The following is a 17456-nucleotide window of genomic DNA, read 5'->3' as shown; positions in this document are numbered from 1 at the left end:
CTTGATTCCATCTTTTCGTAAACCGCTTTGAGGTTCTTCACAACCAAGCAGCGTATAAATTTTATGAAATAATTTTTTTAAAAAAATATCGGTATCCAATTAGCAGCCACATGTTAAGCACACTCGTACCTTCGATCCCGAACGCCTTGCGGGTCAAGCATTTTGGCTCGCGAAAGCTGCAACCCCGGAAGTGAGTGTTCCGGTTTGCAAACGTTCTTTGGAACCCGAACGTCCGACACGACGTCTGCGACTTCTGATTGGCTGCAGGAGGTTCCTCCAGCCAATCGGAAGCCGCGCCTTGGTTTTGGAAGTCGAACGGACTTCTGGAATGGATTGCATTCGACTTCCGAGGTACCACTGTACTTCCAAAGTTGAATTTGTTCAGGTCAGAGCTCTTATAGAGCTGAAGGGTGAGGGAAATAAACACACCCTGTCCTCAATCCAGCCCCATCAATGTTTTATGCAAAACTGGTGCCATTCGCTGACCGTCCTGATTTATAAAAGGGAGAGGGACATGCACAAGAGTGCAGAGCAGAGGTCATGTTTCTGCTTAAAGAAACTTTCCGTGTTCCTTTCCACTTCCATTGCCTTTCTCTCTCTCTCTTTTACCCCTCACAGGGGACCCGTCTCTGCTTATCAGTCGTACAGCACAAGCCTTGGGCTGCCGATATGCCGCCTGTCTCTCTCACAGCGATGCATAAATATCTCTTCAAAGACTCATCCAAGCACTCTCTGACGCCTGCAAAAGTTTATCTCCCCATGAACCCGCAGCTCAGGCTTGACATCAATAGCACTTTGGTGACGCGGGTCTGGAAGGTGTTAGGAGCCGTCTTGGTGTGGGACAGACAGCAGGGGCTGTTGACAGGGGGCCGGCAGCTGTGAATTGGATGCATCCGAGTCTATAATAAGAGCGCAAGGTCTATTCTTAGCCCCCTTCCCAAGGCACCCAGGAATAGTGTGTGTGCGCACCTTTCCCCTCTGCACATGACACAGTTGTTGCAAACATCTGCTCCCTTGCAGATGTTCTGGACGGTCACAGCCTTCGATGCTTGCGATCCATTATGTAAGCCACTTTCAAGTTCTTCGGAGGAGGCGAACGTAAGAGCCTACTAAAAACCTGGCTGCTGGATCCGGCAATCTAGTCGAGCATCTAGGCACAGGTCAATTCTGTATCCAGGGCACCTGTCTACCAGCTCCATCTGGTATGCAGGCTGAGACCCTCCCTACCTGCAGCACGCCCCTAACAGTGATCGCAGGGGGAATTCCGGTCGATGTACATCACCGGGGTTCCTTGCTGGTGGTTAACCCTTCCATGACTTCCAACACACGGGTTGGGGTCGGATATAGCTGATAGGGTCCAATGCCTAAGCCAATCCGTAACCAATAAAGTTGTGGCCTTTACGCACATTAAAATTTACGTAATGCGTCTGTGTCATTATTTCCACGGGGAGGGGAGGGACATTGTCACACAACCAGGGCATCTGCCTACCAGCTCCATCTGGTACGCAGGCTGAGACCCTACCTGCCCGCAGACTGTCTCGCCAGAGTGGTGCATGCTTTGGTTATCTCCTGCTTGGACTACTGCAATGCACTCTACGTGGGGCTACCTTTGAAGGTGACTCGGAAACTGCAACTACCTGTAATCCAGAATGCGGCAGCCAGACTGGTGACTGGGAGCGGCCGCCGAGACCATATAACACCGGTCCTGAAAGATCTTCATTGGCTCCCAGTATGTTTCCGAGCACAATTCAACGTGTTGGTGCTGACCTTTAAAGCCCTAAATTGCCTGTATACCTGAAGGAGTGTCTCCACCCCCATCGTTCAGCCCGGACACTGAGGTCCAGCTCCAAGGGCCTTGTGGCAGTTCCCTCCCTGCAAGAAGTGAGGTTACAAGGAACCAGGCAGAGGGCCTTCTCAGTGGTGGCGCCTGCCCTGTGGAACGCCCTCCCATCAGATGTCAAGGAAATAAACAACTATCTGACTTTTAGAAGACATCTGAAGGCAGCCCTGTTTAGGGAAGTTTTTAATGTTTGATGTTTTATCTTGTTTTTAATATTCTGTTGGGAGCCGCCCAGAGTGGCTGGGGAAACCCAGCCAGATGGGTGGGGTATAAATAATTTACATTTATTATTATTATTATTATTATTATTATTATTATTATTATTATTATTAAATTATTATTAATTTTATTATTATCCAGTTTTCCCAGTGGCCAACCAGACACCCTGAGGTGAAGACCAGAAGCAGAATTTGGATGCAAGGGGTATAACTAAAAGAAGACCTGTTTCTTCTGTCCTCCCCAACAGCTGCTTCCTCTGTAGTCCTGATCTACTGGACCTTCAGTCCATATAGCCCAATATTACCTACTCTGACTGGCAGTGGCTCTCTGGGGACAGGGGGTATCCTGGGCAGAGACTTGTCTTTCCAAATCTTCTACCTGACCCTTTTCTAACTTGAAATGATGCCAGAGGTGGAACTTGAGGACTTACTTCTGCATGCAGCTGAATCTTATCCAGCTCTGGCTGATTAATATTCGATGGTCTTTTAAATGTTTTGTGGAAGGTGGGGCTATTGTTTCGTTTTCGCTTTAACTTCTTAATTTGTGCTTCTGTCCTGTATTTTATCTTGTGAAACACCCCAATATCTCAGATGAAGGGCAGTATATATATATTTAATAAATAATAATAATGATCATTGTCGTCATCATCAAAGGTTAGTCAGAGATGCTGAGGACTAGAAACTTGGAGAAACCACAATCCCACCATCCCATAGCCTAAGGACTCTTGTCCCGCTGCTTCTGCCCAGGGAAAACCGCTCAGTCGGAGCAAATGGCAATTCGGGTTTTCTCCTCCGGATCGGCGTTTGTTCCGATTTGCCACTAAAGAATGAGTTTTCTCCGGGAAAGGAGAGGGCCAAGGGGAGAGCTGCTCAGACCCATGCCTAGAAAGTGTGGGTCAAGTGGAAAACCACTCAGGCTTTCTAGGCACGAGACAAGCGGGTGTGTGGGCGAGTCCTTACTTCACAGGGCTTAGCGCAGATGCAACCAAGTTATTGCCACTGACTTCTGGTCTACTCCCAGGCTGAACCCTACATAAGAACAGAGCCTGGCTGGGTCACACAAAAGGGGCCCATCTAGCCCAGCCTCCTGTTTTCCACAGTGGCTAGCCAGGGGCTTCTAGGAGCCCACACCTCTTGCTACCCCCCAGCAACAGGCATTCAGAAGCATGGTGCCTCTGACTCAAGAGGTAGTCATGACTAATAGCCGCTGACAGCATTATCCTTGATGAATTTGGTGCACGTAGCTCAGTATTGTCCACACTGGCTTTTGGGGTTCCAGGGGAGGGGACAACCCCAAGCCCATTTGGAGATGTTGTGGATTGAACCTGGGCCCTTCTGCATGCAAGACAAATGCTCTAACTCAGTGTTTCCCAAACTTGGGTCTCCAGCTGTTTTCAGACTACAGTTCCCATAATCCCTTGCCAGTTATGGATGGTGGGAGTCGTATTCCAAAAAAACAGCTGGAGACCCAAGTTTGGGAAAGACAGCTTTAATGGCTGGAGGGACTCGACAGAGAGGAAGGGGCTAGTTTCATTCAGGAGCACAAAACACCCCATGTCTGAGGTAAGCCAACGGGTGCAAGGTGAGCCAAGCCAGTTGCTATGGCAACGGCCTAGTGCCATCTATATAAGCGATTAAGGCACGTCGGGTCAGTTGTCCAGGGTCTTGTGCTATAGTGTCAGGGTCACCCTTGAGAAGCAGATTAGTGTCTGTGCCACGCCTTTAAGCTGGAGCAACAGAGATACTTTGTGCTCGTATCTATCTGTATCTGCAAATCCTACAAGCTGTTATGTATATATCCATGTCCGGAACTGTATTACAGCAGCCTTATCTTCTACAGCAGCAAACGATTTTACTTAAAATGCCTTAAGCTGGAATTGGGAGCAACTTCTGCTATGTGGGTATCTCACCTCAGATCCCAAACACTAACTACTGAGCTACAGCCCATCCCTGGGGAGCAGCAGCAAGGAGAGGCATAGACTCTTGGGCACAGACTCCAACAACCACTAGAACAGGGGTCCCCCAAATAAGGCCCGGGGGCCGGATGCAGCCCAAACACCTTCTAAATCCGGCCTGCGGACGGTCTGGGAATCAGCATGATTTTACATGAGTAGAATGTGTCCTTTTATTTAAAATGCATCTCTGGGTTATTTGTGGGGCCTGCCTGGTGTTTTCACATGAGTAGAATGTGTCCTTCTTTTTAAAATGCATCTCTGGGTTATTTGTGGGGCCTGCCTGGTGTTTTTACATGAGTAGAATGTGTGCTTTTATTTAAAATACATCTCTGGGTTATTTGTGGGGCCTGCCTGGTGTTTTCACATGAGTAGAATGTGTCTTTCTATTTAAAATGCATCTCTGGGTTATTTGTGGGGCCTGCCTGGTGTTTTCACATGAGTAGAATGTGTCCTTCTATTTAAAATGCATCTCTGGGTTATTTGTGGGGCCTGCCTGGTGTTTTTACATTAATAGAATGTGTCCTTTTATATAAAATGCATCCCTGGGTTATTTGTGGGCCCGCCTGGTGTTTTTACATTAGTAGAATGTGTCCTTTTATATAAAATGCATCCCTGGGTTATTTGTGGGGCCTGCCTGGTGTTTTCACATGAGTAGAATGTGCCCTTCTATTTAAAATGCATCTCTGGGTTATTTGTGGGGCCTGCCTGGTGTTTTTACATGAGTAGAATGTGTCCTTTTATTTAAAATGCATCTCTGGGTTATTTGTGGGGCCTGCCTGGTGTTTTTACATTAATAGAATGTGTCCTTTTATATAAAATGCATCTCTGGGTTATTTGTGGGGCCTGCCTGGTGTTTTTACATTAATAGAATGTGTCCTTTTATATAAAATGCATCCCTGGGTTATTTGTGGGGCCTGCCTGGTGTTTTCACATGAGTAGAATGTGCCCTTCTATTTAAAATGCATCTCTGGGTTATTTGTGGGGCCTGCCTGGTGTTTTTACATGAGTAGAATGTGTCCTTTTATTTAAAATGCATCTCTGGGTTATTTGTGGGGCCTGCCTGGTGTTTTTACATGAGTAGAATGTGTCCTTCTATTTAAAATGCATCTCTGGGTTATTTGTGGGGCATAGGAATTTGTTCATATTTTTTTCCAGAATATAGTCTGCCCCCCACCCACAAGGTCTGAGGGACAGTGGACCGGCCCCCTGCTGAAAAAGTTTGCTGACCCCTGAACTAGAAACTAAAGCACCACCAAGAGTAGACTTGTCCTTCCTGGGTATCCAGCTCAGCTGCTCATGCAGACGTGAAAACAGGGAGATAATGTTGGTTACCGTCGGAGCAATTCAACTCTTACCTGCTGCTGGCTTTGCTCCTCAAGGTTGAGCTTGACTTCCAGAGACTGACGAGCTTCCAGGAAGGCTTTGCGGTGCTTACGGTCAGCCATGTAGTACGACATGATGCCCACGCAGATGGTACATAGGTAGATGGCAACATTGGACAAGATCTTGAACGAGAGAGAGAGAGAGAGATGATAAGTCAATCTGCAGAAGATGAGAGCAACCAGGCCCCTGTCCCAGCTGTGCGTAAGAGGTCACTGTTGGTCAGTACTGCACTGCAGCCCTCCAGATGTTTTGGACCACAGCTCCTTTCAGCCCTGGATGGGAGTTTGTAGTCCTGGCTGGGGTTGGTGGGAGCTGTAGTCAAAAACATCTCACCTGGAATACTGTGTCCAGTTCTGGGCACCACAGTTCAAGAAGGATACTGACAAGCTGGAACGTGTCCAGAGGAGGGCAACCAAAATGGTCAAAGGCCTGGAGACGATGCCTTATGAGGAACGGCTTAGGGAGCTGGGTATGTTTAGCCTGGAGAAGAGAAGGTTAAGGGGGGATATGATAGCCATGTTCAAATATATAAAAGGATGTCATATAGAGGAGGGAGAAAGGTTGTTTTCTGCTGCTCCAAAGAAGCAGACACGGGGCAATGGATTCAAACTACAAGAAAGAAGATTTCACCTAAACATTAGGAAGAACTTCCTGACAGTAAGAGCTGTTCGGCAGTGGAATTTGCTACCAAGGAGTGTGGTGGAGTCTCCTTCTTTGGAGGTCTTGAAGCGGAGGCTTGACAGCCATCTTTCAGGAATGCTTTGATGGTGTTTCCTGCTTGGCAGGGGGTTGGACTGGATGGCCCTTGTGGTCTCTTCCAACTCTATGATTCTATGATTCTATGATCTGATGATACACGGCTCTGCTTCTCCACAACATCTGAACCAGGAGAGGCTGCAAGAGCTGTGGTGGACTGGATGAGTGCGAATTAACTTGTGCCTGAACCCTGGGAAGACAGAAGCTCTTCCCATGTTTGGGAGATACGCAAGTTACTTGTTCTGGAGTTACTTGTTCTCCCTCTGAAGGAGCAGGTGTGTAGCTTGGGGGTACCTCTGGATACATCTTTGTGATGAGAGGTCCAAGTCTCCTCTGTGGCTAAAAGTGCCTTTTAACAGCTTTGTCTAGTTCCTCAGCTATGACTGTTCTTGGGCAGTGGGGTTACAGGTTAGAAGACATCTGAAGGCAGCCCTGTTTAGGGAAGTTTTTAATTTTTAATGTTTTATCGTGTGGTGTAGTGGTTAAGAGCAGTAGACTCATAATCTGGTGAACCGGGTTCGCGTCTCCGCTCCTCCACATGCAGTTGCTGGGTTACCTTGGGCTAGTCACACTTCTTTGAAGCCTCTCAGCCCCACTCACCTCACAGAGTGTTTGTTGTGGGGGAGGAAGGGAAAGGAGAATGTTAGCCGCTTTGAGACTCTTTCAGGTAGTGAGAAAGCGGGATATCAAATCCAAACTCTTCTTCTTCCTCTTCTTTGATATTCTATTGGGAGCTGCCCAGAGTGGCTGGGGAAACCCAGCCAGATGGGCGGGGTATAAATAAATTATTATTATTATTAGCGGAAGCCTAGCCACTGTAGTCTATGTGTTGGTAAACTCAAGGCTGGATTACTGCAATGTGCTCTTTGTGGGGCTGCCCTTGGGTCTGGTTCAGAAGCTCTAGCTGGTACAAAATGCAGTAGCCAGACTGCCGATGGAAACATCTGGCTAAGAACATGATACACCATTGTTAAAACAGTTGCTGGCTGCCCATCTACCACTGAGCCAGTTTCAGGGTCCTTGTATTTTGTTAAAAAGCTGCTCAGACAAAGACCTGGAAGGCCCAGACTTCTACCTAGAAACGCAGCACCAAAGGAAGTTTGGATGAGCCCTCAAAGTCAACAGCAATGTGTACACAGCCTCAGTCCATATTGGATTTGAAAATGCTTTTTATATAGGAAATTATTTTCATTGTTTTTACATGGAATTGCTTTAATGGCTTTCATACATGCAATCGTTTTAGATCTACATAAATGTTTTATATTTGTTGCTTATGGCTTTTATCGTTAAATTGCTTAGAGGGGTTTTTTATACGAAGCTATCCACAAATGGAATTAAATAAATGAACAGCCAGACATTGTTATCACCAAAGTCCTGTTTTTAAAATACTCTCCTGCTCGGGTTTTTTTTCCTGTTGTGCCTCTGTTTTTATAATACTGTTTTATGTTGTGTTTTTGTACACCGTTTGGAGATTTTTTAATTATCATTAAGCATTTAGAAATGCTTTTAAATAAATGAAAATAACAGAATAAAATGTTAACCCCAATATTTTGTAAACTGCTTAAAGGTAAGGTACCCCTGACCATCAGGTCCAGTCGTGTCCGACTCTGGGGTGCGGCGCTCATCTCGCTCTATAGGCCGAGGGAGCCGGTGTTGTCCGCAGACATCTTCCGGGTCATGTGGCCAGCATGACAAAGCCGCTTCTGGCGAACCAGAGCAGCACTCGGAAACACTGTTTACCTTCCCGCTGGAGCGGTCCCTATTTATCTACTTGCACTTTGACATGCTTTCAAACTGCTAGGTTGGCAGGAGCTGGGACCGAGCAATGGGAACTCACCCTGTGGCAGGGATTTGAACTGCCGACCTTCTGATCAGCAAGCCCTAGACTCTGTGGTTTAACCCACAGCGCCACCTTAGAGGTTCTATTTACAATCAAGTGGTATATACCCCAATTCTGACTCAACTGCACTGCCTGCCAATTTTTTCTGGGCCCAATTCAAAGTGCTGGTTTTGACCTATAAATCCTTAAATGGCTCAGGATCGCAATACCTCAATACTTTCTCCACATGAACCTACCTGAGCCCTGAGATCATCATCTGAGCCCTTCTTCGTGAGCCCCCTCCATGAGAGGTCTGGAGGTCGGCAACACGAGAACGGGGCCTTTTCTGTGGTGTCAAGCAACAGGCATGCAAACAGCAATTCATGTAAGGGACCTAAGTGGATAAGGTTTGTTTCCTTTTGTTTAAGGAAGGGGGAAACAAGCAAATAATGAGACTGCCCTGTTCCTGCTGAGAATGTGGAGAAACCGACGTATAAAACTGTTCTGCTACTGCGCAGAATCCAAACTCGGCCCTCCAGATGTTTTGGGACTACAACTCCCATCATCCCTAGCTAACAGGACCAGTGGTCAGGGATGATGGGAGTTGTAGTCCCATCTGGAGGGCCAAGTTTGGGGGTGCCTGGGCCCTACACCAACGGACGGAAGCTTTGTGGAGCACGGAGAGAACCTGGGGCACAAATCAAAGCTTCTGTTAAAAGGCAGAGGAGCAAGAGCTGGCGAAAACATTGGCAACCCTCCCAGGCCCACCACTCCTGGTAAAGTATGGGTGGGTGTCCCGGCTGTTCCCAGGACATCCTGGGACACTAAGTGTTTTCACCCCCGGTCTTGCCTGGCAGCCCTTTCAGATGCCTCTCGCTAATTACAACTGGTTAAGGTGTTTTGGAAAAGAAAAAATGAAAAAACCTGCCAGGTCTCTGAGCATATCTGTGCGTCGAGGGGCCTGAGGGAGGCAACCTGGGGAGAGCAACGGAGCTTTGCATATTATAGCCTTTGCAGCAAAAAGTTTCTTGCCTGTCCGTGGAAGAACCAGATCCTGCCTGGGCTTGGATGGCTATGCATACAGAGGCATACAGAGAATTGGTACACCTTGACCATGAAAATCTAGCCGATGAAGAATTATCAAAACAGGCCTTGTCCTGGAATTATTTCAACTGGAATTTGTTCCAATACCTTTATAATAAAAACCGTTTGAAGACTTTAAAACTGATCTCCCGCCTGGCCAGAGTTCTTGGATTTTTTATTTATGCTGCGGAGATGCCTAATTTTAAAATATTTGCACACAGATGTTGGACTGGAGGGGACACTGGTCCGACTTGTTGTGAAACAGTTGTGCATGTCCCCAATGTTGCAATATAGGAATCTGCCTTGCACCGAGTCAGTCCATGTGAAGGTAGCTGAAATCACCCACCCCTCTTTTGTCTCCCCTTTCAGATGCTTCTTGGTTTTCATTTATCAGCTCAAGGTCTCCTTGAGTGTTTTGATCGGGGGACAATAGTCTGTCCGCAGCACCAACTTCCTTTCTGAGCCAGGTATCACCACCCACAGAAATTATGTGGAGGGGTCTGTCCCTTTGGAGCAGGGGTCAGCAACATGCGGCCCATGGGCCGGATGCGGCCCACGAAGACCGTTTTACCAGCCCCCAAGCCAAGCCACCCGCTTGGCGAGTCCCTGCGCACTGCGCTAAGCCAGCGCAATGCGGGGACTCACCGAGCAGCACCAGAAATCACGTCTGCGCATGCCCAGACACCGAAAAATCGCTTCTGCACAGCATGAATTTCGACGATCTCCATGGGAGTGATCCAGCCCATGGCTGGTAAGCCTTGCCGACCCCTGCTTTGGAGATTTCTAGCTAGCACTGTGCCCTCTCCGGTGGTGTGCAGTGTGACATCACCTCCACAGCATCCTTCTCTGTACTTCCAGTAGCATTTATTATTATTATTAATATTATTATTATTATTATTATTATTATTTAAATTGTATACCACCCTTCATCTGAATATCTCAGGGTGGTTCACAGGATAAAAAGACAACATAAAAACACAAAATACGTAACAAAAACTAAGCAAAACAATAACTCCTACTGTATTCCCCACCTCCTCTCACAGACACATTTAAAGTAGCACATATTGCTAGTTTGGATACAAACCCATGCCTCCTCAGAAATAAATATTATTGCATTCAGTGCGACTTATTCCAGGTGAGTAGGTTTAGGATTGCAGGTTTAACTACCTGCCTTGGAAATACCGTAAGATAGAAATTCAAACAAAACTACATGCTACCAGTGCATGGAAATGGGTGGGGATGTGGACAGGGAGAAGGGGCAATACTTTGTCAGTAAGAGGAAAGAGAAGAAGGGACAATAACTCCTAAGTATTTGGCAACGGCTACATTTAACATTTAAGGCAGAAAATTGTTGGATAGAGGTTTCAATCTCTTCGTAATTCTTTTATCACTTCTGGGATGAAACATGCAGTAAGAAGCAGTAATAAAACTGTGAGGGTGTAAATTACTCCTGCTAAACATTATTATATCCAGACATGACAGTGTCCCACTGGTTCTCTTCATCCCCACCAGATTTTTCGTTCTGGCCACTATATCAATGCCGTCCCCTAAGACCAAGCTCCGGCCCGGTTCGCCCATTGGGAGGCTTCTAGCTTTGCACTTAAACACTTGCGTGCGCTCTCTCTCTTTTCAAGTGTCTCTGGCGCTCCCGTTTTGACCTGTGTGTGGGAATATACTTTGCAGGTGCACTCGCACCTGTGGTTATTTGTGCTTAATTTTACTGTATCCTTCCGCCCTGGAAGGAAAGGTAGCAGTAGGATCCGGCAGGCGATTCACTGCTGGGATTCCTCCACGGGGAAAAAGTGGCTCCAAACTTTGAATTAGGCAACGGTCAGTTAATCTTCTTCCCGCCCAATTTAGGGCAGCAACAGAATTGTAATTGGTTGATGTATTGATTATGACGTTGGTTATTCACTCAATAAATAGCTGCCACTCCCTGTTTGTGGTGTGGAGAAAGCCGAGGAGTAAGCGCGAGAACATCGTTGCGTGACAAGCCCAGTTGCAAACAGAAAGCGAAACCAACCACGCAGGGCAGCGGTAGGCTCCTCCACCAGACTGCAGTCTCAGTTGTTTTATTTTCACTTTTGTTTTAAAAGTCTTTTATTTGGCCGTTTAGTTTTGGCCGCCTTTTAGCTTTATTTTCCTCTTCGGAACCTTTTTGGACCAGACAGACGCTTGCAACCATTCACGAGGCAGAATCTTCACAGACTCACAAAACTCAACCCTCAGATTGCAGCCAGCAGATCCCTTTTTTCACGGCGCGGTGGGAGCGGGCTCCAGGATTACCGGCCGTCCCGTCTGCAGGCTGCCCCCACAACCGGTGCCCGTGTAAGGCTACACGTGAGGCGTCGGTTGCAACAATCCCCACAACCTGTGCTGCTTTGTTCCGTCTGAATCCGCTGCCCTTTGACTCTGCACTCATAATACAGTGGTACCTCGGGTTACAAACACCTCGGGTTACAAACACTTCAGGTTACAGACTCCGCTAACCCAGAAATAGTACTTCAGGTTAAGAACTTTGCTTCAGGATGAGAACAGAAAACGTGCCGCAGCGGCGTGACGGCAGCAGGAGGCCCCATTTGCTAAAGTGGTGCTTCAGGTTAAGAACAGTTTCAGGTTAAGAACGGACCTCCGGAACGAATTAAGTTCTTAACCTGAGGTACCACTGTACAATGAAATGTACACTTTGGGTTACAGACTCTGCTAACCTGGAAGTAGTACCTTGGGTTAAGAACTTTACCTCAGGATGGGAACAGAAATCGTGCCGCAGCAGTGGGAGGCCCCATTAGCTAAAGTGGTACCTCAGGTTAAGAACAGTTTCAGGTTGAGAACGGACCTCCGGAACGAATTAAGTTCGTAAACAGAGGTACCACTGTACCAAGTTCTACCCCTCTCTCTTTTAAATTGCCACAAACGCTTTTGCCTTCATATTTGCCCCAGAGGGAGGATTCCTTCCAAACCGGACTCTCCTCGGTTCCTGTCGCCTTTGCCATGCATGCACCATCGGTTTGAAAGCTTCTCCGCCACAACTTTTTTTTAATTTGAAGAACCAATGGTCTGGTTTCACCCCAGTTCGAGTGGGGCCTGTCCCTTTTGTACAGGCCCAGTTTGTCCCAAAATGTCCCCCCCCCCAGGGCACCTAGCAAATCCAAACCCCTCCTTGTCACGCTACTATCCATGTATTAACACTACAAATGCCTGGAACCCGTAGCGTTTCAGAGAAAGCTACCCAGGGAGGTCCTAGCTTTCAGCATCGTACCTAGCAGCCTAAGCTTTCCTTCCTTCGCCTCACAACTACATTTCCCTATGTCGTTGGTGCTGGCGTGTTCCATGGTCACTGGTTCCTCCCCAGCACTATCTACAGACTATTTAGACAATAAGACACACCAGCGAACTTCACTTCAGACAGGCAAATAACTCTGCAGTCTGAACACCCATCACACACACACCCTCCCAGGCGAGCAATCTATGTTCCTTATGATCAAATCGCCAGCTGATGTTTTATTGTGTTTTATTATTGTGCTGTAAGCCACACAGAGTGGTGGGGAAACCCGGTCGGATGGGCAGGATATAAATTATTTATATATTATTTATTATTATTATTATTATTATTATTATTTACAGCATCCCTCCTCCACCATCCCTGACCAACATGCACCCATCACCTTCAACGTTGCTAAGCAAAAGCCCACTAAGAACCGTGATTTTACTTTTGAAGTTTGTAATGCAACATTCACTTTTAAAATGACAGTGTTCATTTTAAGTTACTGGATACACACACACCTTCATAGAATCATAGAGTTGGAAGAGACCACAAGGGCCATCCAGTCCAACCCCCGTATTTTATTTCATTCCCTTTATTCCACTGTACACATTTGGATAATGCATGTTTTGCACTTTGTCCCTATGCCTGTCCGTCAACCATGATAATAAAGATTTGATTCGATTCCTCTCTACATGCTTTTACTTCGAACCAAATCTCCCAAATGCTGCACCCTTTCTGCAAACTTCTGGGGAAGTCGTTTCCATCCTCTTGTTGACTTTTGGTTTCAGCTTTTCTGAACCTTTTTCCAGATCTATGATATCCTTTTTGACCCAGCATGTGTGCTCTTCAGATATTTGGACTACAGTTCCCATGAGCTCCATCTCTCTCTCTCTTTCTTGCACAGACCCACATACTTTAACTCGGCTGCCTAAAGTTTCGTTTATCCAGTTAGAAAAAAAAAATTAAGCTATTTTATGAGTTTTGCATTAAGCACGCCTTCCCTGGGGTTGCTGGGAGACAGTAAACATAACATCTCGTTATCTTTCAAATATCACTGCATTTGAATCACTGGTTGCCGTTTCTAAAAAAAATAATAAAACCCCACGATTCTCAGGCCACACTATAACTTCCTACTTCCTCCAAAGAGAGTTATCCTCGTAACTCAAGGTAGCCAAGGGCCCAAAGCGGAAGAGGAGACTGTTAAATTCATCGTGCCCATTTATTTGCTTGTTGCGTCCACTCCATTAAGGCCCAAGCAGAGAATAAGGCCATCAGTGTGGTGTAGTGAGAGCCAGTGTGGTGTAGTGGCTAAGAGCGGTGGACTTGTAATCTGGTGAACTGGATTTGCTTCCCTGCTCTTCCACATGCAGCTGCTGGGTGACCTTGGGCTAGTCACACTTCTCTGAAGTCTCTCAGCCCCACTCACCTCACAGAGTGTCTGTTGTGGGGGAGGAAGGGAAAGGAGAATGTGAGCCGCTTTGAGACTCCTTCGGTTAGTGATAAAGCAGGATATCAAATCCAAACTCCTCCTCCTCTTCTTCTTCTACCATCCCTGTGTTGGGGACTGGCAGGATGCTGGCGTTGTGCTGGGGGCGGAGGCTGGAGTCTGACTCGAAAGCGGGGGGGGGGGGCAGTGGTTTGTGGGGACCTGTACCAGCAAGGAGGCTAGAATCAGAGGCAGCGTAAGCTTCAGAGCGAGTAAAAGGTGACATGGTAGAAATTTATAAAATCATGCATGGCCATGTAGAAAAAAAATATTTCTCCCTCTTTCACAACACTGGAACTCGTGGGCATCCAATGGAAGCCTGGAAGATTCAGGTCAGGTAAAAAAAAAAGGACTGCTTTACACAGGGCATTGTTAAACTATGGGACTCCCTGCCACAGGAGGCAGTGGTGGTCACCAAGTTGGATGGCTTTAAAAGAAAATTAAACAAATTCATGGAAGGGAGGGTTGTTGGTGGCTACTAGCCAGCTGTTGGGAGCTGCATGATAGGAGAGAGCTCTTCCACAGTGTGGGAGACTCAGTTAGATGGGCTCGCTAGCAGGCATATTCCTCTGTTTATTTAGATTTACTGCTACTGCCGTTTACAAATTCTATCTTGCTCTTATATCCTACAGTAGAGAAGAAGAAGAAGAAGAGTTTGGATTTGATACCCCGCTTTTCACTACCCGAAGGAGTCTCAAAGCGGCTAACATTCTCCTTTCCCTTCTTCTCCCACAGCAAACACTCTGTGAGGTGAGTGGGGCTGAGAGACTTCAGAGAAGTGTGACTAGCCCAAGGTCACCCAGCAGCTGCATGTGGAGGAGTGGAGACGCGAACCCGGTTCCCCAGATAACGAGTCTACCGCTCTTAACCACTACACCACACTGGCTCTCCAGTAAGTACCCAGAGCAGATTACAAGAAAAGAATTATGTTCCTAGCAACCGATATTTGGAGATACACTGTCTCTGAACATGGAGGCTCTCTATAAGGTCCCCATTACTAACACCAACTTGTATATATTTGTTCAATCCTCACCACAACTCCCTCTCCCCACTCTTTGTGTGTCTGTCTCTCTCTTCTCCCCCCCCCTTTTCCTCCTTCTTGATTGCAAATCAGCAGGCAAAGTTCTCGTAAATATTTACCTGGTGCAAAGCACGGACGGTTTAAAACAACTGAACCACTGTTGAACAGTGGCGTGCAAGTCGAGCCGGTGTGGTTATAGCGGTTAGAATGTCAGGCTAGGACCGAGGAGACCAGGGTTCGAATCCCCCACTCAGCCGTGGACAAAGCTTACTGGGTGGGCCTTGGGCTGCTCCCCGCCTCTGAACTTGACCTACCTCGCAGGGTTTTCCTGGGAATTAAACGAGGAGGGACAGAACCATGCACTCCACCTTGAGTTCGGGGGGGATATGAATGCAATAAACAATCTGAATTCAATGCAATGGAACGACACCACAAGGGTGGAAACAAGAACGAGGATAAAAGCTGCACCTGCTCTCATAGAATTGTAGAGTTGGAAGGGTCCCCCAAGGGTCCCAAGGGTCATCCAGCCCAGCCCCCCTGAAATGCAGAAATCACAGCTAAAGCATCCCTGACAGCCGGCCATGCAACCTCTGCTTAAAAAACCTCCAAGGAAGGATCCGTCTGTCAGACAGCTCTTACTGCCACAAAGCCCTTCCAGGGAAGGAAATGGCAGCAACTTCACAGCAGGGAAACTAAACAGTAGAATCCCTGGCGGGGTTGGGGGGGAGAGGAGCATAATAAGAGGGATATCCCCGTCCGCAGGTTCTGAAGGCGGGGGGGGGGGGAGCCACCTTCCACCACAACCACCCCAACAAATGTGCACCAGGGACTTGCTATTTTTAGCTCCTCGGAGTTGTCATGACAACCAACCCACTTTTGGAGCACCGAGGAAGCATCCGAGTGGGATTCGGAAGCCCAGTGATCGAAGACGGCAGGCCGCAGCAAAAGAACTGCACCCGTTCTCTCTGGGGTGGAGTCTGATCACCGTTTTCCCGGGAAGTCCATAAACCCTGGAAGGAGAATGACCCAAAAAGGAAGCTGTGAGCTCCCTCGGCCAAGATCTGCAGCAGTGGTTTCTCCCTCGGCCATTTGTATTCTCCGGTTTTAGACCAAGAGAGAAAGCAAATGTAAGAGGAGGCTGCTGGATCAGGCCACGAGCCCATCTAAGTCCAGCATCTTGTTCTCACGTTGGCCAACCAGGTGCCCCAATGGGAAACCCTCGAGCAGGATTCGAACACAAGAGCCTCTTGTGGGAGTGAGTTCCATAGTTTAACAGCACACAAAGATGCTCTGCCTCCTCTGTTGAGAGTACAGTGGTACCTCTGGTTAAGAACTTAATTCGTTCCGGAGGTCCGTTCTTAACCTGAAACTGTTCTTAACCTGAAGCACCACTTTAGCTAATGGGGCCTCCCGCTGCCGCTGTGCCGCCAGAGCACGATTTCTGTTCTTATCCTGAAGCAAAGTTCTTAACCTGAAGCGTTATTTCTGGGTTAGCGGAGTCTATAACCTGAAGCGTCTGTAACCTGAGGTACCACTGTATAAAATAAAAACGAACTTTTTCGTAAGTTTATAAAAGTTTTAACTTACAAGTTTAACAAAGACGCTCTGCCTCCGTTGAGAGTATAAAATAAAAACGAAAATTAATAGTTTTATAAGTTGCGTGTCTTCGTTTCTCAATTTGATCCTTTTACATGGTTTTGCATTGTGGCATTTTATGCATTGTGACCTGCAGTTATTATTCTTATCGATCGTAGTTTAGTAATCATTTGTTGCAAATGTTAAGTGTGGATTTCCGTTTGATTATTTGCTGGTGTTCTGAGAGTTAATTTTGTTGTGTACTATTATATTCTAATAGATTATTGAATGTTACTTTATTTGATATAAGCCGTTCCATTTTAAAGTCATGTTTCATTACGATTTTTTGCATTGGGTCAGATTATTATAAAGCGTGTGCTCTTGGTTGTATATTCTGTTGCGGTCAGCTGCCTTGGGCACAGTCATATAGAAAGCCGGTATACAACTTAAAATTAAAATGAAATGAAATGTTTCCTAATTGCAGTTTCTGGAAACCGCAGGAGGGGAGAGAGTCGTCTGGCGCTGGGGTCTTGCTTGTGAGCTTCCTACAGGCATCTGGGACAGCAAACTCAAACCCACCACCCCCAGTACCTATCCTTATGTAGCCAAAACAGCACCACCCAAGCCAACGAGGGAAGCAATGGCGAGCTTGGAAGGACCTTTGGGTTTGAAGAAGTAATTTTCAAAGGGGATATCTAAAGGGAAGATCAAAAGGTCGGCGGTTCGAATCCCCGCGACGGCGTGAGCTCCCGTTGTTTGGTCCCAGCTCCTGCCAACGTAGCAGTTCGAAAGCACGTCAAAGTGCGAGTAGATAAATAGGTACCACTCCAGTGGGAAGGTAAACGGCATTTCCGTGCGCTGCTCTGGTTTCGCCAGAAGCCGCTTAGTCATGCTGGCCACATGACCCGGAAGCTGTACGCCGGCTCCCACAGCCAGTAAAGCGAGATGAGCGCCGCAACCCCAGAGTCGTCCGCGACTGGACCTAATGGTCAGGGGTCACTTTACCTTTAACTTTAAAGGGAAGAAACCCCAAAACAGCCCAGTGTGGACTAAGC

At 47.1% G+C, this 17456-nt stretch overlaps 1 protein-coding gene across 2 annotated transcripts in view; it reads right to left on the bottom strand.

Annotated features, from left to right (window-relative positions):
- The window catches only part of ADCY3 (adenylate cyclase 3), a 78769-nt gene that overhangs the window by 54584 nt on the left and 6729 nt on the right, over window positions 1-17456 (bottom strand). For both annotated transcript variants that reach the window (XM_033145185.1, XM_033145186.1), the window contains one exon: window positions 5369-5518. In XM_033145185.1, coding sequence (XP_033001076.1) covers window positions 5369-5518 — 150 coding nt within the window. The remainder of the gene's footprint in view (window positions 1-5368; window positions 5519-17456) is intronic.

Source organism: Lacerta agilis, chromosome 3 (assembly GCF_009819535.1).
Source record: "Lacerta agilis isolate rLacAgi1 chromosome 3, rLacAgi1.pri, whole genome shotgun sequence".
Taxonomy (NCBI): Eukaryota; Metazoa; Chordata; class Lepidosauria; order Squamata; family Lacertidae; genus Lacerta; species Lacerta agilis.
This window is presented reverse-complemented; position numbering and strand designations above follow the sequence as displayed.